At 45.0% G+C, this 26,303-nt stretch overlaps 1 protein-coding gene across 2 annotated transcripts in view; it reads right to left on the bottom strand.

The window, feature by feature from the left end:
- Nucleotides 1-675: 675 nt before the first annotated feature.
- LOC136628348 (unconventional myosin-XVIIIa-like) overlaps nucleotides 676-26,303 on the bottom strand; it is a 63,052-nt gene continuing 37,424 nt past the window's right edge. The window contains exons 6-10 of one of the 2 annotated variants that reach the window (XM_066604167.1): nucleotides 19,089-19,169; nucleotides 17,285-17,407; nucleotides 14,430-14,522; nucleotides 9,882-9,927; nucleotides 676-1,594 (exon numbers count right to left, since the gene is read on the bottom strand). In XM_066604167.1, coding sequence (XP_066460264.1) covers nucleotides 1,503-1,594; nucleotides 9,882-9,927; nucleotides 14,430-14,522; nucleotides 17,285-17,407; nucleotides 19,089-19,169 — 435 coding nt within the window. In that variant the 3' untranslated portion in view covers nucleotides 676-1,502. The remainder of the gene's footprint in view (nucleotides 1,595-9,881; nucleotides 9,928-14,429; nucleotides 14,523-17,284; nucleotides 17,408-19,088; nucleotides 19,170-26,303) is intronic. The other variant, XM_066604168.1, reaches the window with a different exon arrangement.

Raw genomic sequence — 26,303 nt, 5'->3', positions numbered from 1 at the left:
TAACTAGGTCCTGGTGGTTTAGCTGACCCAAAGGCCCCTATGCATAGGAAGCCACCAGTATTACAAGTTGCACATGGTAGGTTGGGCCCTGTTACAGATTTTGCTCTGGTCCCAGGAGCTACAAGTTGTACCTCTGCCTGCCTGCTTAAAATAATAATGGCTATGAATTATAGACAGGGATTCTTTACTATAGGAGCAGTGATACTATTCTCTGCTGGAGAAAGTTGTGATATTTAATTCATTACAGCAGGTTCCAGTGGGGCCTACCTGCCTTACTTAAAAATATATATTAGAAGTTATAGGTATGAGATTTGTAGAGATGGGGAATTGATCCATGGATTTATTGTGATTGCCATATATATCATTAGCCCCAGAGGCGTAACTTGAAGCTTCTGGGCCCCGGTGCAAAATCTGTAATAGGGCCCCTAACTATAATGCTTTATTCATAGTACTGGGCTCCCAATATGTAGAAGAGAGGCCTTTTGGGCCCCCTAAGGCTCCTGGGCTTGGGTGCAACCGCATCCCCTACACCCCCTATAGTTACGCCCCTGATTAGCCCTAGTACGGGCAATTGGTATCTGGCTCAAAATGATTTTTGCTTGACTCTGGATAGGATTAGGGTTTGGACTTAACTTTATTAACATTATCAACTACAAAATGCAAAAATTGCTCCCCAGAAAGCATAAAAAATGTTAACAGGAGAGAAAGGGTGGGCTGGAAAATCAACTCTTCTTTCGCAGGGGACCAAGAAAAATAGGCCACCATTGTGATGAGGGAACATTATCAGCTAGGACAAAGGAGAGGATACTTGAGCCACCGTGGCAAATTCCCTGTAGGCCTACTATGTCCCTTAAATACTGTAGACATTGCACTTATGGCAAACTTTGCATAAATCAAAAGTACAAGCAAAGACGGGAAACTTTGTAATACATCTTTTACCACTCATTAGCCACTTCTCCTCCTGCACTGATCATTCAATATCAAATCACTGCTAACATTTGTATTGAAAGATGAGATGATTAAAAGCTTATTAACAGCTCAGATGACATGTTGTCCATAGTAGTCAATACAGAGGAGAAGGGAGGAGGATGGAGACAGAGGCGGAGAAACAAAGAAATGCTGCTTCTACTTCCAGTAAGATATCTTTCTCACTCCAGTGCTGGATTCACAGTTGCATTGCTCAGTACGGTACTGCTGTGTAATGTCCTCCATGCTGCTGGATCTCCTCTTCTCTGTGTGCAGTGTATGGTAGACATCAAAGCAGCTATTGTCCACCCTCTAGCTCAATGAAAATTGACAGTTAGGGATGGAGCCCGCAGGGGAGAAAACTGGTGAGGAATTCCATATACTGTACAAGTCCTCCAATAATACACACACCAGTGTCTTCATGGATTAATGCAGAACTGTCTAAAAGCACACAGAGGTTGCAGTATGAGTGTACAACCAAGACCCATAATACAGTTGTGTGTTTCAGCCCTTAATATACAATATTTTCAGGGCTTTTAAAGTATATATGAGATCTGTTCTCTTTCATCTGCTTTTTCAGATCTGGTATTTGCAATCTGCCTCTGATAGTCCCCGTTGCATAGTGGACCTATGAAATATAATAAAATAGTATATATTTAGTTACAACTTCAGTATACATATTACTAGATGGAAGAATTAATACTGGTTAAACATTACAAACAGAATTGTGATTGATGTTTAAATAATCTCTCTTTTCCTTTGACGTGTTTCTTATCAGATAAGTTAGTGAATTGCATACTCATGCACAGGTCATTATTCGTACTTTGGACCGTCATTTTTGCCTCTCGAGGTTCCTGACCAGCTTTAGGGGCATGGAACCATATTATGTAATTAGGATGAGTTCACACAGCCCAGAATTGCTGCAGAATTTCAACTGCGAGTTTCACACGGAAATTCCACAGAAATGTCCAGTACAGAGTAAATGAATGAGGCCATAACAAACTAAGTGCACTTAGACCATATTTGCTCTTATTTTTGAGCTGTCCCCCCCCCCCCCACTCCCCTCTGCAACCCCCCGCTCACCCCCGGCGCCCCCCGAATCTTTTCACCTAAGTAGGCAGTTACTCGAAAAAAGCGATGCTCGATTGCGAAATAGCCCTAAACGAGTACGTTCGCTTATCTCTAATCTGGATCTCATTAGGCTATATATAGCCTTTTAAATCAGGGTGGATTTTTGTCTGCTAGGAGGGCTTCTTTAGACAACCATATGTGCAAATACGCTCGTCCTAACACGATGCATACGTGCATGAATGAATCCTTTTTGCAGCGCACAGTATTGTATTTCTTGCTCACAGACACATTATTAGTTTAGTCTGGTATAAATAAAGTGTGATTATTGTATAATAACAAATATGTAACATTCTAGTATACTTGGCGCTAAGGTTTTATACAGGAAAATCTGCAGCAAATCTGCAACAAAAACTCGCATGTGTTAGATGTAAATTTCCCTTCCATTAGTGTTGTGTACAGAATCTCATGTAAATTTGAAGTCCCAACACCTACAGTTCCTCATCTCCTGTGTCCCAATGCTAACTCTTTCTATACTCTGAAGTATAGTGCTGCACGGATGTCCAAAAAATGCGAGTGAACAAAGCTGCATGTCCATTGCTTTCAATGGGGCTGCCGCTGCTGCCTGTATAATGGGATACAGGCAACCACTGCAGTGAATTTCGGGGAAAGCCTTTAAATATAAGCCCTTCCCTAAAAATCATCCCTAACTTGTGTCGGGGCTCGGCACGTCTAGCCGCTTGGCTTGCCGGCACTGTACTGAAGCTCTTTTAGCAGGCAGAGATTTAAAATCCCTGCCTCCTGAAAGGGCTGCATCTGATTGGCTGAGAGCTCAGCAGACCTAGATCAGCTCTGCCAGTGACTATTGTCACTACAGGGGGATGTTTTCTCTTCTAACAGGGGCTCCTATGGATGTGTGAAATTAAAAAAAAAAAAAAAAAAGACAATGCGATTGACACTCAGAGGTCTTATATGACATCGCAGGGTAGATAGATGTTAAAAATTTTTTTTTACAAAAATTAGTAAAAAAAGTTTACAGAATAAAATAAAAATATATACATAAAAAAGAAAATGAACCAACGCCGAACAAAACCGTTGCCATATGCGCCCTGTAATCCAAAAGTATACATATTATATATGAAATAGTCTGAAACAAAATGAGGAACCCTTTCCTGTACTTTATTTTAGTGTAAATATACTAATTTTAAAAATAAATAACTATAAATTTATTTTTTTTATTTATTTTTTTTTCCAAATATTTTTTATTGAACAGTTTTTTCATTAAGTAAGTATACGTACATGTACAGATACTTAGCAATATTCACAACAGCTAGCAAGATATAGCGTTAAATGCTAATAGTATCATGTAAAGTTGGATTATATTAAACAACGTATTCATAGATAGATTAGTTGTCGCCATTGTAAATAAGGGCAATTTGTTCTCTAGATATGTATACAAAATAAAATCAATACAAACATTTTAACTTGAATTGCTGCCAAGGTCCCCATTTGCTATAAAATTTAGGTGACGAGTCATTATTCTTTGCATATATTTTTTCAAAACAGTGGTGGTCGGATACTGTATCCAGTAAATCTCTCAAGAGGGGCACGGAAGTCGTCCTCCATTTTCTTGCTATGTTATTTTTTGCCGCTAGGAGGAAGTGACACATCCAGATTCTTTTGTCTGGCGGGAGTGAGTCGCTTTCCAGGAGAAGGAGAGCCAACTGCGGGGATTTAATTGGTCGAGTTCCAGTTATGAGTCGGATGGTGTCAAAGACTTCCTGCCAGTAGCCTTGGATCAAGGGACAGTCCCAGAATATATGGTATAGTGAACCTTCGAGTCCGCAGTTTCTCCAACATTCCTTGCTTGTGTTTGGGTAGCATTTGGCTAGTCTTGTGGGCGTGTAGTACCATCTTGATAGCACTTTGTAGTGTGTCTGGAGTAAGCCAGCCGATATGGTTGCTTTATTTGTTATCTCGAAGGCTTTCAGCCAGTGTTTGATCTGAAAGTTCTTCCCAAGATCTCGTTCCCAATTGAGTAGATGAATTTTTTTGTTGTTATTTATATTTCCTACGATGATATCATAAAAGGTCCTTGTCATTGAGGTTTGTGAGTTGGAGCATTTGTGGAATAAAGTCTCTAGATTATTTGAGAAGGAGAGCGATCCTGATCGGAAGCTACTGAGAAGTGATAAAATTTTCAGGTAGGAAAAGGCCTCTTTGTCCGGTAGGTTGAATTGGAATTGGATAGATTGAAAAGATCGAGGTTCACTTCCAGTCAGGAGGTCAGATATGAGATTGATTCTGTGTCTATACCATTCCTTTAGGTTCAGATCTTGTGTATAGTAGGTTAGAGTTTCCAATGGGAGGTTGGTTGAAGAGATTTTAGTAGTTTCTTGGAATTTGTGCGCCAGAAGATTCCAGCAATGTAGAGTTGTTGACATTAGAGGTGAGAAGTCTGGTTCTATGCGTAGAGGCGGCAATTCTGGATTGAGAGTGCCTATCACTGCTGTTTTAACGAGGAGACTCAGAGGTTTGCCCTGATTTCTCTCTCTCAATGTGACACCATGATGGGATTTGTGAATTTTTGAACCAGTTGGCTGATTGACTCAAGATTGTTGAGTTGTAATAAGCTTGGAGGTTGGGTACCCCCAATCCGCCCTGCTTTCTATGCTGATACAGAATGGAAGAAGCCAACCTGGGCCTCTTGTTATTCCAGATAAAACTTAGCAATTGTTTTTGAAAGATTGCTATTGTTTTTTGGGGAATTGGGTGGGACAACGTGCGAAACAGATATAAAATTTTTGGTAAAATGAGCATTTTGTATAAGGCCATTCTACCGAACCAGGATATCTCCCTTCTCCCCAATTCATCTAACTCCCCTTTGAGTGCGGAAAACAGTGGGTTCATGTTTTGTGGGATAATCTCTGATACGGTGTTACAGAGTTTAATTCCCAAGTAGGGTATAGTCGTTCTCCATTGAAATGGGAATTCCCTCTGTATGCTCTCCTTCAAACTCTTATCTATGTTAAATCCCATAATCTGGGATTTGGTTAGGTTCAGTTTATAATATGAGACTTGACTAAAGCGGGAGATGCACTCATAAACTTCTCTGAGAGAGTTCAACGGATCAGTTAAAGAAATAAGGACGTCATCCGCAAAAAGGCCCATTTTATGCTGTCTCATGTTGATTGGTATCCCCTTGACTCCCAAGGAGGTTCTAATCGTTTCAGCTAGGGGTTCAATTATCATGGTAAATATTAAGGGGGAAAGGGGGCAACCCTGACGGGTTCCATTTGTTATCAGGAATGGCTCAGACAAAGCTCCGTCCACCAAGACTCTCGCGGCGGGCTGAGTGTAGAGGGCTTGTACCGCTCGTAGAAAATTTTCACCCACCCCAAATCTTCGGAGAACGGCAAAGGCGAACCCCCAGTGGACTCTGTCGAACGCCTTCTCCGCGTCCAGGGAAAGGAGGAGAGAAGGCGTCCGACCCGAGCTTATCAACTCCACTAGATTTTGGGCTCTCCTCGCACCATCCACCGCATTTCTGCCCTTTGTAAATCCCACCTGGTCGTCATGTATGACTCCAGGAAGGAGTTCCAGAAGTCTAGTTGCTAAAATTTTGGAGTATATCTTCACGTCGGAATTTAGGATGGAAATGGGCCTAAAGTTTGCTGGTGATGAAGTCGATTTTCCCGGCTTGGGGATGGCGACAATCGTAGCCTGTAGCATTTCATCTGCCATCTTGCCTTGATTCATCGAGTCGTTAAAGATGGTCGCTAGATGTGGCGACAGGGAGAGTGAGAACCTTTTATAATATTCATTTGATAGGCCATCTGGGCCTGGGGATTTGTGCTTTTTTAGTCCACTGATGGCTTTAGCTATTTCTGGGATAGATATTGGTTTGTTTAAGGGGCCATTCTCTAACCTCAAAGAAGGGAGAGACACCCTCTGCAAGAATTTCTCTATAAGATCTGTTGTTGGTTGGGGGGTATTTGAGTCATTGGCTAGATTGTATAGGTTGGCATAAAAGGTTCTAAACTGATTCGCTATCTGTTGGGGATGGGTGATTTTTATAGTAGGGTCTCTAAGTGAATACAGAAATGGAATTTTTGATTTAATTTGTCTCTTTTTGACTATTTTGGCCATTAATTTTGATGGCTTATCTATATAAGAATAGAAATTTGCTCTAAGAAAGGTAAGATTGTTGGTATGTTTGTTTAAAAGGATTTTCCTTAATTCCCCTCTCATAGCCATTAACTCTGCGTGTTGAGTGTCTTGGGGAAATTCTTGTTGGGCTTTCTCTAATTTTACAATGTTCTTTAATAGGGAGTCAATTTTTATTTGTTTATTTTTTCGATCTTGTATTTTTAATTTTATTAAGACTCCCCTGATAACCGCCTTGTGAGCGTTCCACAGTGTGGAGTTGTTAATATCTGGTGTGGCGTTTATGGCAAAGTATTCGTCTAGTGCGGTTTCAATAAGTTTTTGGTTGGAAGGAGAATTAAATAGGTTTATGTCATTTCGCCAGACTCTGGCTGGGTTGAAAGGGGCATTGATCTTAAGTTTTAGGTAGATAGGAGAATGGTCAGACCATGTAGTGGTGCCTATTGATGAATTGATAACGGAATTGAGAGTCCATCTATCCACTAGCATAAGGTCAATTCGCGAGAACGTTTTGTGCCTTGGGGAATAATAGGTAAACTCCCTCGAGGAGGAGTTTAGACATCTGAAAGAGTCATATAAACTTTCTCTGTGGAGCCAGGATTGAAGTGTGGGGGCGGTTCTTATTTTTGCTGTTGAGTCTATGTCTCTATTTGGAATAATGTTAAAATCACCGCAGAGGATAAATTTTCCTGTGCGGGACTTTTTGATTTTTTTAAATTAGTTTGTTTAGGAAGGCTATTTGCGCCTTGTTGGGCGCGTAGATATTAACAATCGTTACTGGAGTTTCGTCTATTTTTCCTACCAGGATGAGATATCTTCCCTTGCTATCAGCGATTTGTTCTTTAAGGGAGAAGTTTACTGACTCTTTAAATGCGACTAATACGCCTGCGTGTTTCTTTTGAGCATTAGCAAAAAAGATGTTAGGGTAACATTTGTTTAAAAATTTAGTGGAAGAGAGGTGTGTAAGATGCGTTTCCTGAAGACAAAGTATATCGATGTTTGCTGATCTAGCGTCCTTCCAGACCATTGCCCTCTTAAAGGGGGTGTTTAGACCCTTAACGTTAAATGAGCAAACATTTAATGACATCTTGACATATAAATATGCATATTGTGTGCGGGGTAACCTTGGCAGCATGTTTAACAGTGTAAGTAGAAACTTGAAAACTTACAACAATACAAGCAGGTCTTCTGGGACGTATAGGCGAAGATTTGCGGACGTTGTTCTTAGAAGTAGAAATAGCGTGCCTATCGGATAGGGTGCAGAGAAATAATTCTTCGTTTAAATATTTAAAGACCTGAGAACAGAAACAATTTAAACAGAACAATATAGCAGGTATAAAAACCTGATTCATTTGGGGGGAAAGTTCGGCAAACAAGTGACGGCCTTTTTCCTTGTTTTGATAGCATGGAATTACCAGCGTATAAAATATTCAGGTTGGACATGTTGCAATTTCCTCACGGAGGTGTGGTAGGGAGAGTGCGACGGTTAGGTGCCCTTTGAACTCTTTGAGGTTTTGCTGTTTGTGAGATCTCTGGCAAAGGGATGTTCCATTTCAGAAGTAGTTTTTTTCCTTCGTCTGGAGAAGATATAACTTGAGTTGTATTATCTCTGCGATTATCAATTTGATAGGGAAGCCCCATTTGTAGGGTATTTTGGCGGTTCGCAGAGCCAAGGTTGTTTGCGCAAAGGCTTTCCTAGCTTGGATTGTGGATTGGGATAAGTCCGCATACAGGTGAATATTGGTATATGGCGGAGTTAAGGGGCCAGAGGATCTGGCAACCGACATGAGCGCTTCTTTTACATGAAAAAAATGTATTCTGGCTATTACATCTCTAGGCGTTGTATCTGGAAGAAAGCTTGGCTTAGCTAATCTGTGCGCTCTGTCTATGATGCAGTCATGTTCGGTAGCGTTTGGAAGAAGATGCTTAATTAACTTGATGAGGTAATTTGTGAGGTCAGGTTGTGTAACGCTTTCCGGTATACCTCTAAATTTCACATTATTCCTTCTGCTTCTATCTTCCAAATCTGTCACTTTGCTTTTAAGAAACTCCACTTCCTCCTCCAGAGAATAATGTGCATCAATAAGATTATTATGGGATGATGCTATTTCTCCTATCTTGTTTTCAGCATGATCTGTACGTTGCTCTAATTCCTGGATGGACTCGCTAAAAGTATTGGAAAGAGCTTTAATGTCTTTCTGTAACGAGCCCCGCAGGGCTAAGATCATGTTTTTGATAAAGTCTTCCGATGCGGGAAGGCTTGAGGAAGGGAGGTCATTTATAGGGTCTGCTTCTGTTTGTATTTGTACAAGCTTATTGCAGGTGGTGGTATGTGGGGACATACGGGGTCTCTGTTTTTCTGGGCTATTAGAAGGTGTAGCTAATTTGGATGCCGACATGTTATGCAGGGAGTGTGAGTGCTGCGACGCCATTTTGTTTTTTGCTGTGATATTAATGGCGGGACTGTCATCATCATCATCATCATCACTCACCCTGCGCTGAGATGCCGGCTTCTGTTGGTTAGGAGACAGCTTCTTCAAGCCGATCGCTGTGAGTTCTTCACTATTTGAAGTGCCTGCGATGTCCTCTCCAGCTCCGGCGGCAGCAGCGGAGCTTGCGGGACTTGCGGACCCCGGGGAGATCTCTCTCACTGTCGGCTCAGTCTGTCCCGAGCCGCGGGAGGAGAAAAAGTCGGAGACCTTCTGCAGCGGTGCTTTGGCTGACTTTCTCTTCGGCATGATGCCCAGGGAAGCCTCCGGTAAGGATCTAAAGATATCTGAGCTGCTGGTAATGCTTTTTTGCCGCTTTTTAGGCTATCGGAGAGCGGAGCACAGGTTTATGCTTCCAGCTCTGCTCGCGTCCAGGCCACGCCCCCCTATAAATTTATTTTTTTAAAAACACTTTTTTTGGTTCTTACCCCTAATAAAATTCTAAAAAAAAAATGACAAAAAGGAGTGCAAAAAGCTAGAAAAAATAACCCTAAGTATCATGGGAAAAAATAATTTTGGTAGCTGAAAACAAAATAGAGCAGTAAAACCACCACATGGGTAAAATCCCTAAAGAGTGTCTGGTGCTTTGGGACCAAAACACCCTGTTCCTTAAAGGGGTTGTCTCACGAAAGCAAGTGGGGTTAAGTACTTCTGTATGGCCATATTAATGCACTTTGTAATATACATCATGCATTAAATATGAGCCATACAGAAGTTATTCACTTACCTGCTCCGTTGCTGGCGTCCCCGTCTCCATGGCTCTGTCTAATTTCGGTGTCTTCTTGCTTTTTTAGACACGCTTGCGCAGATGGGTCTTCTCCCTTCGGCTCGGCTTGGCAGCAGCTGCGTTTTTGCTCCGCCCCCTTGTACGCGTCATCGCTTAGCTCCGCCCCCGTCACATGTGCCGATTCCAGCCTCCTGATTGCGCGAGACAACCCCTTTAAGGAGTTAATACTTTAGTGTTTTTTCCGTACACTAATATTGCGCTGTGAAATATCGGACAGCCACTTGAGGAGAGCATTTATCATAAAGAACCAACGAGGCTCATAAACTAAAGTTATACAAATACTATATATTTTTGACTAGGCAGAAGCAGCTTTGGATTAAATTCCATTCCTTATGGTACAATATGACAAAAAAAGACTTCATCGCATATAAAGTATCTCATTAGAAGCAATTCAACTAACTTACACTTGACGAGCTCAAATTCCATTTTCTTCATGTCTGCAGTTCTGCACTGTAAAGATGAATTAACAGTTGTTAGTGCAGTTACATACTTGCCAGAACTGCGCTATTAAACCATATGTATTGTAGAAGAATCCAAGGCTACACTGAGTGTGGCAAGAACTAACAAGCCTTTTAATTGAGGGATTACAAAACCCAGCATCGCTTTCTATAAAATGTCAGAAGTTTAGAAGACAAACTATGTAATAAGTCAGAGCAAAGAAGAGTTCTGTAATTGTATACTTTAGGGGAATTTTACTTGAACTGGTACTTTATTTGTTGCTCCAAGTACAGAATGCTCTGGAACGCAGTGTACAAAACAATTGAAGGTGCACACCCTTTCATAAATTTGGGGCATGAGATCTTAGTCATCCAGTGAGCTCGCTTGGGCCATTCTGTGGGAGACCATGCCCACTTTGGCGAAACCTTGCCCTTGTGATGAGTGGGCAGCATATTTGTCAAAAAGTGTCAAATTTTCGTGGGAATACAAGTTGTACAAAGCTTAATGTCTTTTTTTCTTGCCAGAAAATTGGTGTAAAATTTCTGAAAGTGATGTAAATTGTAGTGAAAATCTATACCATAACTCCTCATAGCTGCATAGATTTCATATTCTTGTGCACACTGTCCAGATATGTACCAAATTTATTTTCAGGCCTTAGTAAATGTAGCAATTTTCTAACATTCAAATATTAGAAAGCTTATCTGGCTCTGTTCACACAACTGATTGGTTTGTTATAATGTGCCAGTTTAGGCAATCCTGGAGACAGAGCAGAAGTAGACATTTCTTTTATGTCTTGGACTTGGCAAAATCTAGGCAAGGGCTAGATGGAGGTACAAATGAGGCTCTGTTACTATGAGGCAAAATAGGGCATTGTTACTTAATGGGGACACACAGGTGGCACTGTAACTATATAAGGGCACAAAGGGGGAAATAATACAGTAGAAGAGCTGAATGGGGGTACTATTATTTAATAGGGGCAGAAAGAGGGGACTGTTACTTTGTAGAGCACTATTGGGCAGGTACTGTTATTGTGTATAGCACCAAGGGATCATTACTACCATCCGGCTCTCTTGAAGTTTGTAGGTGAGGACGTGCTTGAAAGGAGAGGAGCCAAAATGTCTATACATTAAATACTGCAAAGTTGAGTCATGGCTGAAAACAGTCATCATGGTGGCCTGGGCTGGATAAAGAAGACAGATGAAAGTCAATAACCCCAATCAGTGAAGCCATCATCTGTGATCAGTAAAGGTAGCTGAACTATAAGTGCTTATAAATTCAGCAGAATATAATATATACATACACACACATACATACACACTGTATATACAGATGTAGCAATGTTTAACTTGTTGCAACAACTTATCTTAACACAATAAAAGCCACGGAAAAGCTAGTAAATCTTCTGCGCCACAGTTAATTTAATGCATTAAATGTCAAGTTAAACTTTGCTACATCTATACCTACATTTATGTTTATGCATAATTTGTATTACTTTATTGGATGAGGGGGTCTAAAATATACCTTTATAGACCCTAGCAACACCACTGGAACCCATGCATCCCAGAGTAAGCCTGAGGGCAGGTCCAAAATTTGCCCTGGAACCCATAGGACTCTAGTTATACCCTTGCTTAGCAACAAAACTTTAATCTGTCACACAGCTCGTACAGAATCAATCCACTACTGGTAAAAGAAGCCGCCAAGTATTTGAGTATGTGAGGGAATGGAAAATCACTGCCACATAGTAAATAACTACACATTCTTTTACAGTACATTCATTACAGTTATACAGAATGGGGGCTGGCTGAGCAGAAGCATAACTGCTGGCTGAATAACTGTGGCCAGTCTCACTTGCCATATGAGCAAGCATAACTGACAAAAGGGGGAACATGAGCATTGGACAATAAATATCCATTCTGTTGGATCCTTGTTTCCTCTTACAGTGGCTCTTAGGTGACTGTCCTCCTGGCCCTATATACCTTAAATGTTCAGTGTTGACAAAAATTGGCCTGGTCTGACAATAAGAGTGCAATTTAAGAGGTTTTCAAGTTTGTATTACAGAAAAGGCTTATTCACTGTACAATGAAAATACAGTATTTACACAGATATAAGCTAGAGTTCAATTCCTTACCATTTTCAAATGCTTTGCTTACAGTGAATAGAGACATTCTTGGTTACACAGACCTTCTTAATCACGTCAGGATTCTTAACAAAAGAGAGATCTTAAGAAGCCGGACACCTTTATCAGTTGGACTGGACATGTTTTTACCCTCTGGATGTGAACAAGAATGTTTCAATTTACTGACATCAAGTAGAGAAGAGAAACTGAAACAAAATATAGGTTGCCTCAAAAGTGTGAATTTTGTATAAAAGTTTTGAGGGAAAGAAGAATCTGTTAGGCCATGACCCCAATATGATGGCCATTTTGAATGCTGCCATCTTGGATTCAACCTTAATGTTTCCAATGGGAAGGTAGGTGTGTGATATATCAAAGTAGCAGAGAATTTCGCCAGAAAACAATGGCATACTTTATTTTATCATAACTTTATTCATTCTCATGTTAGCATAGTGATTTTTTTTCATTGCAAGCAATATAAATGATAACGTTTTTACAGAATGTGTTAAGATTGTCTTTATATCAGGTAAAGGAAGCACATGTGTCATCATAGAAGATTTCAATCAGTGCCACCCAACAAGACCTTCCATTACTCACAGTGCAGTTGCCAAACTTCTTTCCTATTTCAGAGAAACAGGTTCTATCGCTGCTAAACCAAGACCTGGATGATCAGAATCGGTACTGATGAATGAGGCCATAAGAGCGGTTGCAGACGCTTTATTAGTAATGGCTTTTGGTCATCCAGATTGTGGTCTATCAGCAAGACTACTGTCCGTTTGTGCTGCTAGGATCTGTTGTTCTACAGGGTTCCAGGAGCACAGCTTCACAGGTGAGGGATAATTTAGCTGGCTTGGTGTGGATTTCCTCCTCCCAGCCAATCCCCACGAGTCTGCTGCATATATCTGTATATCTATATATCAGGCCCTTTGAAAAAGGAAGCTGGTATCCCTTCACTCCAGGGTTTGGTTTCCTGCATGCCTGTATATGTGTGTTGGTGTGTTAACTGTGTCCTGTGCTGCTGGATCATGTATCATCTCTAGGCTAATGTGTCCCTTAAGTTCCAGCGCAGGGCCACCTTTATCGAGGTGATTGCTCTGCTTTCAGGCAGGGTTCTGGTCCATGTCTCGTTAGAGTAGGGACCTCGAGACACGGGGACCCTTAAAGCTGGCTCGCGACTTAATTAACCTGGCCAATTCACAAACTAATTCCTCGTATTTATTACAGCAATTCCATCTGCTTATGCGTGCGGGGATGTTTGGTGAGTGTGTTGGCTGTTTTTCAATTCTATGTTATGTCTGTCCATGGGTCCAGGTTCCCGTATACAGTTCACTATTCAGTTGGTGTTTCTGCCAGTGCGTCCGGTTTCAATACGTTACCCTTCCTGCGTCTAGCCACCCGTATTTCAAGTTTCCGGCATCTGAGTTGGCTGCCCTCTGTACCCGGTTCCTGTTGGCAGTCCAGGACAAACGTTAACAATTACCTTTTCTATGAATTTGTAAATAAGTTTGGCTAATGCACTGCGGTAATGGGAGGTCTGGTTGCGTGGCATTGATTGAAATTAGAGGCGATGACACATATGAGGAACTGTGTATATGGAGGAGGGTTTCAACCATTAAAAAGAATAACTTTATTGATTAAAACACATACATCTAACAGGTAAACGCTGAACGTGTTTCGTCCAGACAGTGGCTTCAGCGTTTACCTGTCAGATGTATGCGTTTTAATCAATAAAGTTATTCTTTTTAATGGTTGAAGCCCTCCTCCATATCTACAGTTCCTCTCATGATGTTTATCGGATTGCCAACAGCCATCTGAGGACGGAGCTCTGGCTGGGAAACATATCGTTTTTTTCCCCTATACCGGAGGCACTGCTGGTCAGGTGAGCCCATATTCATTTTTTATCCTTTTTTACATAGATGACACATATGCTTTGTTCACTTGACACAAGGACGATCTCAACATATTTGTCTTGAGGTAACACCATCATTCACATTGCCAGTAATGAAGACAACTTACTGTTGTAACATACAAATAAATAAAGTTATATTAAAATGAAAAACTCTGTTGTTTTTCTGGTGAAATTCTCTGTTAGTTAATTTATCACACACACCTTCCCATTGCAAAAATTAGAGTTAAATCCAATATGGCAGCATTTAAAATAACAGTCATGTTGGTGACATGGTCTAACGGTTACCACCTTCCCCCACAGCTTATATGCAACATCGGATCACCGTCTGCCCAACCTTTTTCATTCTATATACATGATTCTACATTTTTGAGACACCTTTTATGTTAGGATGTTGCAGAACTCAAGCACACAGCATGTCAGAAGACATTGCAGCTTCTCGAAATACCGATGCTTTCTCCCACAGAGATGTATAGCTGCTTGATTAAAAAGTACCTTTTCAGATTCTAATTTTTCCTTCAGTTCATTTATTTCAAGAAGAAGAGATGTTTTTTCTTGTAGCCACTGTTCTTTTTCCATTTCCAAATCCTGAGAATTAAAGGTCTGATAAGTATTTATTTAGTTGTAAAACATTAAGGCCTCATGTCCACGGGGAAAATCAGGCCCGCTACGGATTCTACGTAGAATCCGTAGCGGGTCCCTCCTGCCCCACGGACATGAGCGCTTAAAATAGGAATTTAAAAGAATTCACTCACCCGCAGCGGGCCGGGAGGGTCTTCTCTTCCTCACGGCCGGATCTTCTTTTTTGGCTGGCGGATGAACTCGGCACGCCGGCGGCACGTCGTCGGCGTGCCGCGCGCATGCGCCGGGCACATCCGCCGAGCTGAAGCATGAAAGATCCGGCCGTGAGGAAGAGAAGACCCTCCCGGCCCGCTGCAGGTGAGTTAATTCTTATTTTTGGTCTCCTGCGGATCCAGACGGCTTCCATAGGCTTCAATAGAAGCCCGCGGGAGCCGTCCCCGCGGGAGACCCACATGAAAATGGAGCATGGTCCAGATTTTTTCATGCTCCATTTTTTTTAAATCCCTTTTATTGACCATCCGCGGGTATTTATCTACCCACGGGTGGTCAATGCATCCGTATGGGGTGCGGATCCGCGTGCGGGAGAAGAGTTAAAATCCGCAGCGGATTTTAATTCCTCTTTTGCCCGTGGACATGAGGCCTAACACTAGAGATGAGCGAGTGTACTCGCTAAGGCAAACTACTCGAGCGAGTAGTGCCTTATGCGAGTACCTGCTCGCTCGTCTCTAAAGATTCAGGTGCTGGCGGAGGAGAGCGGTGAGTTGCGGGAGTGAGCAGGGGGGAGCGGGGGGAAGAGAGTGAGATCTCTCCCCCGTTCCTCCCCGCCAACACCCGAATCTTTAGAGGCGAGCGAGCAGGTACTCGCATAAGGCACTACTCGTTCTAGTTGTTTGCCTTGGTGAGTACACTCGCTCATCTCTAATTAACACCTTTTTTTATCTGAATAACAGATGAAATTTGTCAGGTTTAGGCCGAATGCAGACGGGTCGGATTCTGACTGCAAGATTCTCACAGCAGGATGCGACCCTGTGCCCCTGCAGTGACCTCCGGCTTCCCTGCGGATGTTCCGGCTAAAATAGGACATGCCGCGATTTTTTTATTACGCATGTTTTCCACGATCAAAATCATGGCTATCTGCATTGGGTTGAGTAAACCAATGCAATCCTATGGTAATGTTCAATTGTGGAAATTCCGCACAGAATCTCACTGCAGAATTTCCGCCAGTGTGCATTCAGCCTAAGTGTTGCATTATAACTTACCACAACCTACACATTAAATTGGTATTCCCATTTCGGGAATCCTATTCACCTATAAGATGTCTATTTCCAAAACGCTCCATTCTCCAGATATTGATTCCTCCGCCCTCTTGTTGTTTACTGCTCGTTGCCAGACAAAATAGATAAACTCTTCTATGGAAAGAAATAGCGGAGGAGGCTGGCTCTTGCGCATTTCTTTCATCTGGCTACCAGCTACCGTTGTGACCAATCAGCAATAAACAACCTAAAAACAGAAATTATCTGGAGAACAAAGTATTTTGGAAATTAACATCTGAAGGGTGAGTGCATTATTTTGCAATTTCGAATACATTGAAATAGCATTCCTGAGATGGTACTACCCCTTTAATAATAACTGACTATAAAAAAATCCACACCCTCACTTCCTACCTCCCCTCATATAATGATATACAAAGAAAATAGTGAATTGTCACTTTAGTTGGCCACTGGAGTCAGACCTTTGGAAGCGTAATTCTGTTAACAGTCACTAGTAGTGCTAGTTAGTTTGAGCATTAATTTTTCTATCTATTTGCACTACCCTAGATTTGCGATACTGTTTTTAATTTTGGGGGTTCAGGATCGCCAGGGTAATTTTTGGGTCAGTTACCTCGGTACTGCCAGCCTGCACCCCCACTCAAATGCCACTTGGTCACCTCAGGGCACCGTGGCTGTTTTACAGCACACGAGGAGATCAGCATTCCACTAATGCTGTCTGGCGGGGAAGAGGCACTCACCACCTTTAGTGTGTATCTCCCGCATGTCTGCTGATCCCCCAACATTGCCAGGGAAGATCTGCAGCTTTCTGTTTTGCACGGTGTAGGTCCAAGGACCAATATCACCGTCACGGACTTAAACACTGGGTACGGGTGGGGTGTTACCTTGGAAAACGGATGAGTATTCGGTGAGAGAGGTGACAGCGAGGGTGCACCTCCCACCGATCCCCATTTGTTCAGGCACGCCCACCTATACTAGTGTTTGGTACCATAGGAAGCTAAGGCTGCCTCCTAGTTTTTAGGATCCAGGGCGTTGAGTCCATAGAGGTGGCAAACCATCACATTAGTTGGTGCCATCCATAGTTCAGTGTGATTATATATCTGCTCATGTTTTCCAATCCACTGTCTGACGTCTTAAGACACAATGATTTAAGGCTGTACAGCTCCGATGTTGGAAGACGTCCGTCGGGGTTCTCTTCCTGTATATTGCCAGCCTCTCTGCTGTGGGAGCCTAATCAATGTGTCACCTCATGCAGTACTGGCTTTAGCCAGCCTATAGCGCCATTGTGTAGCAACAGAAAAAGAGTAAGCCCCCTAGGAAAACCAGTATACAAATTGCATTGGAAAGGGTTAATTAGACACACAAATAAAAGTTAAGTTTTAGATCCTCTCTGGAAAGACCACACTGGTAATACTATTATAACAGTGGATGTAGATGAGTCAACAAACCTATAAGATGAATTTGCACCCCATGAAGTAAGTATGGCATATGACAGCTCACCTTCATTTTATCCTGAAAGTGTTGTGATTTTTCATCCATGACTTCATGATAGGCTTGTATTCTGATCTTCAGGGTTCTCATTTTATCCTGGTAATGATTTCTAAGGCTAAGGGAGATCTGTTCCTAAAACCAAATTTCATACTAGTAATTCACTCATGTATTTTTTATAAAAAGGGGAACAATTTTAGTTTGTTGAACACAAGGCATTCTCTAAATATCTTAAATTTTAATGGTAAAATTACTTCTGATTGATACTCAATAATTTGGCAAATGAACACAATATTGTTTTATGTTTGAACCACATAATAGATTAATTTCATTAAAGGGGCCAAGTTATCATAAACAATCAATTAAATGATCAGCCCATTGCTGCGGGTCTGACTATAGAGACACCTGACAAACCTGATTTTACATGTGGAAACTGCAGCACCCAGACATTATTGTATTATAGTACTACACGGTAGCCATTCAGATGAATGGTAATTAGAGATGAGCGAACGTACTCGTTACGAGTACTTGCGCACCCGAGTACCGCCATTTTCGAGTACTTCAGTACTCGCGCGCAAAGATTCGGGGGGCGGCGTGCCGGCACGGGGGGTAGCAGTGGGGAGTGGGGGGGAGAGGGAGAGAGAGAGGGCTCCCCCCTGTTCCCCGCTGCTACCCCCCGCACCGCCACTCCTCTCCCCGCCCCCCGGCGCCCCCCGAATCTTTGCGCGCGAGTACTGAAGTACTCGGAAATGGCGGTACTCGGGTGCGTAAGTACTCGTAACGAGTACGTTCGCTCATCTCTAATGGTAATCCATGTAATACGTGAATTGTACAACTCTATTAGAGTTGCCATAGGGCATATGAACAGATCTTTATATATCTGGGTATTATATCCATGGGGTTCAGGTGCTGATATAGGGGGGTAGCCCCTCTACAGAGCATATTGTCTATTTCCTCATTAAGAGGTATTAATGGGGAGTGTATGCCACCTAGTGGCTGAGTTGAGAACCACCTTTTTTATATCGTTATGCTGTTTTAATTTCCAAGCCAGCCGTTGGACAGGAGGGGGTCAGGTGAACAGCACAGAGTGGCCAGGGGCTGAAACGGAAGCTAGTGTATCTCCTACAGGGAAGTTGAGTGGTGTGGAGCAATGATATAAGAGACAAGCTGCCATTGGAACTCTCGGAGAAAAGCCCTACAGGCCCGGGAAGACGCCACTGCTGCCTACACTAAAGCTGAGTGGATTGGTCCTCTGGAATACCCATGCTGTGTCTGATGCTGCTCTGTGGTGCCTGGTCCTTGTTCTTTCCTGTATGGTGGTCCAACGCCCACGTGAGTTATAATAAAGTTATCGTTTCAACAGGAAAGAGAGGTCTTATCCTTCAACCCCAGGCCTACAATGGAGAGTCTAGCCCAGGTCGATAGCTTTTCATAAACAAACATGAATTTACTGAGACCCCCAATGATAATTGGAACTAAGTGGGCACAAGTGCTTGGTTGAGCTCACTTCTTCTTTCCTAATAGAGAGCTTATTAGGCCATCTTCAGCTAACCATGGCCTTCTAAGGGGAGAAAGTGTCAGTGGGTGTTGAAGGGGAACATTGCTCAACCAATAGCTTGTGCCCTTGTGTTCTAGTAGTTGTGGGGGTCTTCGTTACTGAGCCCCGAGAAAAAAATCTCTAGCATGTATTTCTCTATGACATGTCAGAAGTTTAATAACATTGACTATAGTAATAGTAATAGTAATGCTATCTTCAAATAATTATAACTTCCTTGTATATATAAATATTTTCCTCTAAGGTTGGAACTACTTTTACCTGCTGTTTCTTTGTATTGCTATCAATTTCTTTAATGATATCCATATACTTTAATTTCATTTTCTGCATATCATCTGCTATCTGAAATAGAAGGAAATTATAAACCAGCAGAAACATAATAGATCTACTTCTGGACTCAGAACTTGGAAGCAACCAAGTTGGAGAAGACAAGAGGAACTTGAATTTAAAATGGAGATTCTGAAAATGGTGAAATCTAGGCAGTACAGCTAATTAGCAATTAGCGGTATCTGTACCTTTTATCTGCCACTGTGAACCCTCTTCTTGATTAGATGCAGCTGCCATTGCGTTTGCATGCATCCCTTACACAGTAAACACAGCAGCAGACTGTTACCTACAACTTCTAGCGTGCATAGAACTGGTTTACCGGCCAGCACTGTAGCTCCGCCCCCTGCTCACAGGTCCTACAACTTACAGGCACCAACCTCCCTTTCACCGGGAGTGTCAGAGAAAGCTGGCGGAAGCTGGCAAACAGGAGCTTCCGGCACTCTGAACTGCACATGAGCAATACAGCGCAGTGTGTCCTTCCCATCATGCACTGCTCACAGGATGTCAGGGGCTATGAACAGGGGAGGAAGTAGCAAATGCAGACAAGATGTCAGAGAAAGTGGAGATATTTCTCAGGCAGAGGGTCACGTAACAGATAGAAAATGAAGAAAGTAGCTAGACCAGATACAGTGAACCTATTACAAAATGACTTATTGTAATGATGGACATTAGATTTTAAATGTTAGTCGGTGCCCTTTAGGCTGCCTGTTCATGGGCGAGGTGGAATATCGCTAGTGATATTCCACTGCAGGGGAGCAAAGACAGGTCTCCGTGGTGAGCCTATCTGTAGCCATAAGGCTGATGCTACTTGGTGACTTTGGCTGGAAAATTGCAGGTAATGATTTTCAGTGAAGTTGCATTACAACTAGAGATGAGCGAGCACCAAAATGCTCGGGTGCTCGTTACTCGAGACGAACTTTTCGCGATGCTCGAGGGTTCGTTTCGAGTAACGAACCCCATTGAAGTCAATGGGCGACCCGAGCATTTTTGTATATCGCCGATGCTCGCTAAGGTTTTTATTTGTGAAAATCGGGGCAATTCAAGAAAGTGATGGGAACGACACAGCAACGGATAGGGCAGGCGAGGGGCTACATGTTGGGCTGCATCTCAAGTTCCCAGGTCCCACTATTAAGCCACAATAGCGGCAAGAGTGGGCCCCCCCCCCCCCTCCCAACAACTTTTACTTCTGAAAAGCCCTCATTAGCAATGCATACCTTAGCTAAGCACCACACTACCTCCAACAAAGCACAATCACTGCCTGCATGACACTCCGCTGCCACTTCTCCTGGGTTACATGCTACCCAACCCCCCCCCCCACGACCCAGTGTCCACAGCGCACACCAAACTGTCCCTGCCCAACCTTCAGCTGCCCTCATGCCACGCCACACTCATGTCTATTTATAAGTGCGTCTGCCAGAGGAAAAGCAGGCACACACTGCAGAGGGTTGGTACGGCTAGGCAGCGACTCTCTTTAAAAGGGGTGGGGCGATAGTCCACAATGCAGTACAGAAGCAATGAGAAATCCAATCCTGTGCCACCTCCATCTGGAGCTGCACACGTGGGCATAGCAATGGGGAACCTATGTGCCACACACTATTCATTCTGTCAAGGTGTCTGCATGCCCCAGTCAGACCGCGTTTTTTTATAAATAGTCACAGGCAGGTACAACTCCGCAATGGGAATTCCGTGTGCACCCACAGCATGGGTGGCTCCCTGGAACCCACCCGCTGTACATAAATATATCCCACTGCAGTGCCCAACACAGCTGAGGTAATGTCGTGCTTAATGCAGGTGGGCTTTGGCCCACACTGCATGCCCCAGTCAGACTGGGGTTCTTTAGAAGTGGACACATGCAGTTACAACTCCCTGTGGACCCACAGCATGGGTGGCTCCCTGGAACCCACCGGCGGTACATAAATATATCCCATTGCAGTGCCCAACACAGCTGATGTAACGTCAGCTGTAATGCAGGTGGGCTAAAAATTAATTGGATTACACTGTAGGCGAGGGCCCCCAAAAATTGGTGTACCAACAGTACTAATGTACGTCAGAAAAATTGCCCATGCCCAACCAAGAGGGCAGGTGAAATCCATTAATCGCTTTGGTTAATGTGGCTTAATTGGTAACTAGGCCTGGAGGCAGCCCAGTTAAAATAAAAATTGGTTGAGGTGAAAGTTTCAACGCTTTAATGAGCATTGAAACGTATAAAAATTGTTTACAAAAATTATATGACTGAGCCTTGTGGGCCTAAGAAAAATTGCCCGTTCGGCGTGATTATGTGAGGTTTCAGGAGGAGGAGCAGGAGGAGGAGGAGGAATATTATACACAGATTGATGAAGCAAAAAGGTCCCCGTTTTTGATGGTGAGAGAGAACGATGCTTCCATCCGCGGGTGCAGCCTACGTATTGCTTAGGTATCGCTGCTGTCCGCTGGTGGAGAAGAGAAGTCTGGGGAAATCCAGGCTTTGTTCATCTTGATGAGTGTAAGCCTGTCGGCACTGTCTGTTCACAGGCGGGTACGCTTATCTGTGATGATTCCCCCAGCCGCACTAAACACCCTCTCTGACAAGACGCTAGCCGCAGGACAAGCAAGCACCTCCAGGGCATACAGCGCGAGTTCAGGCCACGTGTCCAGCTTCGACACCCAGTAGTTGTAGGGGGCAGAGGCGTCACAGAGGACGGTCGTGCGATCGGCTACGTACTCCCTCACCATCCTTTTACAGTGCTCCCGCCGACTCAGCCTTGACTGGGGAGCGGTGACACAGTCTTGCTGGGGAGCCATAAAGCTGTCAAGGGCCTTAGAGAGTGTTCCCCTGCCTGTGCTGTACATGCTGCCTGATCTCCGCGCCTCCCCTGCTACCTGGCCCTCGGAACTGCGCCTTCGGCCACTAGCGCTGTCGGATGGGAATTTTACCATCAGTTTGCCCGCCAGGGTCCTGTGGTATAGCATCACTCTCGAACCCCTTTCCTCTTCGGGTATGAGAGTGGAAAGGTTCTCCTTATACCGTGGGTCAAGCAGTGTGTACACCCAGTAATCCGTAGTGGCCAGAATGCGTGTAACGCGAGGGTCACGAGAAAGGCATCCTAACATGAAGTCAGCCATGTGTGCCAGGGTACCTGTACGCAACACATGGCTGTCCTCACTAGGAAGATCACTTTCAGGATCCTCCTCCTCCTCCTCAGGCCATACACGCTGAAAAGATAACAGGCAAGCAGCATGTGTACCCTCAGAAGTAGGCCAAGCTGTCTCTTCCCCCTCCTCCTCCTCCTCCTCCTCCTCCTCTCCGAGCTGAGATATAGACAGGAGGGTGCTCTGACTATCCAGCGACATACTGTCTTCCACCGGCTCTGTTTCCGAGCGCAAAGCGTCTGCCTTTATGCTTTGCAGGGAACTTCTCAAGAGGCATAGCAGAGGAATGGTGACGCTAATGATTGCAGCATCGCCGCTCACCACCTGGGTAGACTCCTCAAACTTCCCAGGAACTGGCAGATGTCTGCCAACCAGGCCCACTCTTCTGAAAAGAATTGAGGAGGCTGACTCCCACTGCGCCGCCCATGTTGGAGTTGGTATTCCACTATAGCTCTACGCTGCTCATAGAGCCTGGCCAACATGTGGAGCATAGAGTTCCACCGTGTGGGCACGTCGCACAGCAGTCGGTGCACTGGCAGATGAAACTGATGTTGCAGGGTGCGCAGGGTGGCAGCGTCCATGTGGGACTTGCGGAAATGTGCACAGAGTCGGCATGGGTAGCTTTTCAGAAAGCGCTGAACCACCAAATTAAAGACGTGGGCCAGGCATGGCACGTGCGTGAGGCTGCCGAGCTGCAGAGCCGCCACCAGATTACGGCCGTTGTCACACACGACCATGCCCGGTTAGAGGCTCAGCGGCGCAAGCCAGCGGTCGGTCTGCTCTGTCAGACCCTGCAGCAGTTCGTGGGCCGTGTGCCTCTTATCTCCTAAGCTGAGTAGTTTCAGCACGGCCTGCTGACGCTTGCCCACCGCCGTGCTGCCACGCCGCGCGACACCGACTGCTGGCGACGTGCTGCTGCTGCTGACACATCTTGATTGCGAGACAGAGTTTGCGTTGGAGGAGGAGGAGGAGGAGGAGGGTGCTTTAGTGGAGGAAGCATACACCGCCGCAGATACCACCACCGAGCTGGGGCCCGCAATTCTGGGGGTGGGTAGGACGTGAGCGGTCCCAGGCTCTGACTCGGTCCCAGCCTCCACTAAATTCACCCAATGTGCCGTCAGGGAGATATAGTGGCCCTGCCCGCCTGTCCTTGTCCACGTGTCCGTTGTTAAGTGGACCTTGCCAGTAACCGCGTTGGTGAGGGCGCGTACAATGTTGCGGGAGACGTGGTCGTGCAGGGCTGGGACAGCACATCGGGAAAAGTAGTGGTGACTGGGAACTGAGTAGCGCGGGGCCGCCGCCGCCATCATACTTTTGAAAGACTCCGTTTCCACAACCCTATATGGCAGCATCTCCAGGCTGATAAATTTGGCTATGTGCACGTTTAACGCTTGAGCGTGCGGGTGCGTGGCGGCGTACTTGCGCTTGCGCTCAAACACTTGCGCTAGCGACGGCTGGACGGTGCGCTGAGAGACATTGCTGGATGGGGCCGAGGACAGCGGAGGTGAGGGTGTGGGTGCAGGCCAAGAGACGGTAGTGCCTGTGCCCTGAGAGGGGGGTTGGATCTCAGTGGCAGGTTGGGGCACAGGGGGAGAGGCTGCGGTGCAAACCGGAGGCGGTGAACGGCCTTCGTCCCACCTTGTGGGGTGCTTGGCCATCATATGTCTGCACATGCTGGTGGTGGTGAGGCTGGTGGTGGTGGCTCCCTGGCTGATCTTGGCGCGACAAAGGTTGCACACCACTGTTCGTCGGTCGTCTGCACTCTCAGTGAAAAACTGCCAGACCTTTGAGCACCTCGGCCTCTGCAGGGTGGCATGGCGCGAGGGGGCGCTTTGGGAAACAGTTGGTGGATTATTCGGTCTGGCCCTGCCTCTACCCCTGGACACCGCACTGCCTCTTGCAACCTGCCCTGCTGCTGCCCGTGCCTCCCCCTCTGAAGACCTGTCCTCAGTAGGCGTAGCAAACCAGGTGGGGTCAGTCACCTCATTGTCCTGCTGCTCTTCCTCCGAATCCTCTGTGCGCTCCTCCCTCGGACTTACTGCCCTTACTACTACCTCACTGATAGACAACTGTGTCTCAACGTCATCGTCCTCCTCACCCACTGAAAGGTCTTGAGACAGTTGCCGGAAGTCCCCAGCCTCATCCCCCGGACCCCGGGAACTTTCCAATGGTTGGGCATCAGTCACGATAAACTCCTCTGGTGGGAGAGGAACCACTGCTGCCCAATCTGAGCAGGGGCCCGAGAACAGTTCCTGGGAGTCTGCCCGCTCCTCAGAATGTCTCATTGTAATGGAGTGAGGAGGCTGGGAGGAAGGAGGAGCAGCAGCCAGAGGATTCTGAGTTGCAGCAGTGGACGGCGCAGAACTCTGGGTGGATGATAGCTTGCTCGAAGCACTTTCTGCCATCCACGACAGGACCTGCTCACACTGCTCATTTTCTAATAAAGGTCTACCGCGTGGACCCATTAAATGTGCTATGAATGTGGGGACGCCAGAAACGTGCCTCTCTCCTAATCCCGCAGCAGTCGGCTGCGATACACCTGGATCAGGAGCTCGGCCTGTGCCCACACCCTGACTTGGGCCTCCGCGTCCTCGGCCGCGTCCACGTCCTCTAGGCCTACCCCTACCCCTCAGCATGCTGTATTACCAGTAATGCAGAAACAGAACGCTGTAATTAAATGTGCCGCTTATTGGCCTGGGGTTGGAGGCTGACTTCGCTTACGGAACGCCAGGAAATAATCTTGCGCAAGCCTGCTGTAACACTTAGCTGGCTGCGTATGAATTTGTAGAACTACTACACCCAGCACAGACCCAGAACACTGAGGACAGTCACAGGCAGCCCAAATAGATTTTTTTCCCCAAATTTTTTTGCAAAGGCCCACTGCCTATATTCAATCAATATGTCTTCTGTCCCTGCCTAAGCGCTTCTGGCCCTGGAGTATGTCAAAGAACTGCAGAGTGTTGCACTATGAACTGCAATACAGCGGTGATTTCACAGCCCAGACAGAGCCAGGAAATAATTTTGCGCAAGCCTGCTGTAACACTTAGCTGGCTGCGTATGAATTTGGAGAACTACTACACCCAGCACAGACCCAGAACACTGAGGACAGTCACAGGCAGCCCAAATAGATTTTTTTCCCCAAATTTTTTTGCAAAGGCCCACTGCCTATATTCAATCAATATGTTTTCTGTCCCTGCCTAAGCACTTCTGGCCCTGGAGTATTACTGCAGGGCGCAATGCTCTGCACGGCCGATATACCCAAAAAAAAAAAGGTGCAACACTGCAAAAAGCAGCCTCCACAGTGCTGCACACGGTTAGATGTGGCCCTAAGAAGGACCGTTGGGGTTCTTGAAGCCTGAAATACTCCTAACACTCTTCCTATAGCAGCTCCACCAAGATACCACTTTCCGTCCTCTATGTCAGAACGCATCTGTGGCGAGCCGCGGGAAGGGCCGATTTTTATACTCGGGTGACACCTGATCTCGCCAGCCACTCACTGCAGGGGGGTGGTATAGGGCTTGAACGTCGCAGGGGGAAGTTGTAATGCCTTCCCTGTCTTTCAATTGGCCAGAAAAGCGCGCTAACGTCTCAGAGATGAAAGTGAAAGTAACCCGAACATCGCGTGGTACTCGTCATGAGTAACGAGCATCTCGAACACGCTAATACTCGAACGAGTATCAAGCTCGGACGAGTATGTTCGCTCATCTCTAATTACAACCTTCCTAGACTGCAATGCAAGATGCTTCCTTTTTAACAGTTGAATTGCAGCACTGAAACAGTAATGCAAGAAGTCACACAAATTTTTGAAACTTGTGTCATAAAAACCATAGTCACCATGTAGCCTTAGCCCAATCCTTGGCTCATAAACTGTGAGGAGGTACGGGGGCTCAGTGTCTGTTGCCTTGCAGCTCTGGAGTCCTGGGCTTAAATCCAACCAAGGCAAAATCAGTATGGAGTTAGTGTTCTCCCCGTATTTGCATGGGATTCCTCCAAGTACTCCAGTTTCCTCCTGCACTTAAA

The sequence above is a fragment of the Eleutherodactylus coqui genome, chromosome 5 (assembly GCF_035609145.1).
Source record: "Eleutherodactylus coqui strain aEleCoq1 chromosome 5, aEleCoq1.hap1, whole genome shotgun sequence".
In the NCBI taxonomy this organism is placed as follows: Eukaryota; Metazoa; Chordata; class Amphibia; order Anura; family Eleutherodactylidae; genus Eleutherodactylus; species Eleutherodactylus coqui.
This window is presented reverse-complemented; position numbering and strand designations above follow the sequence as displayed.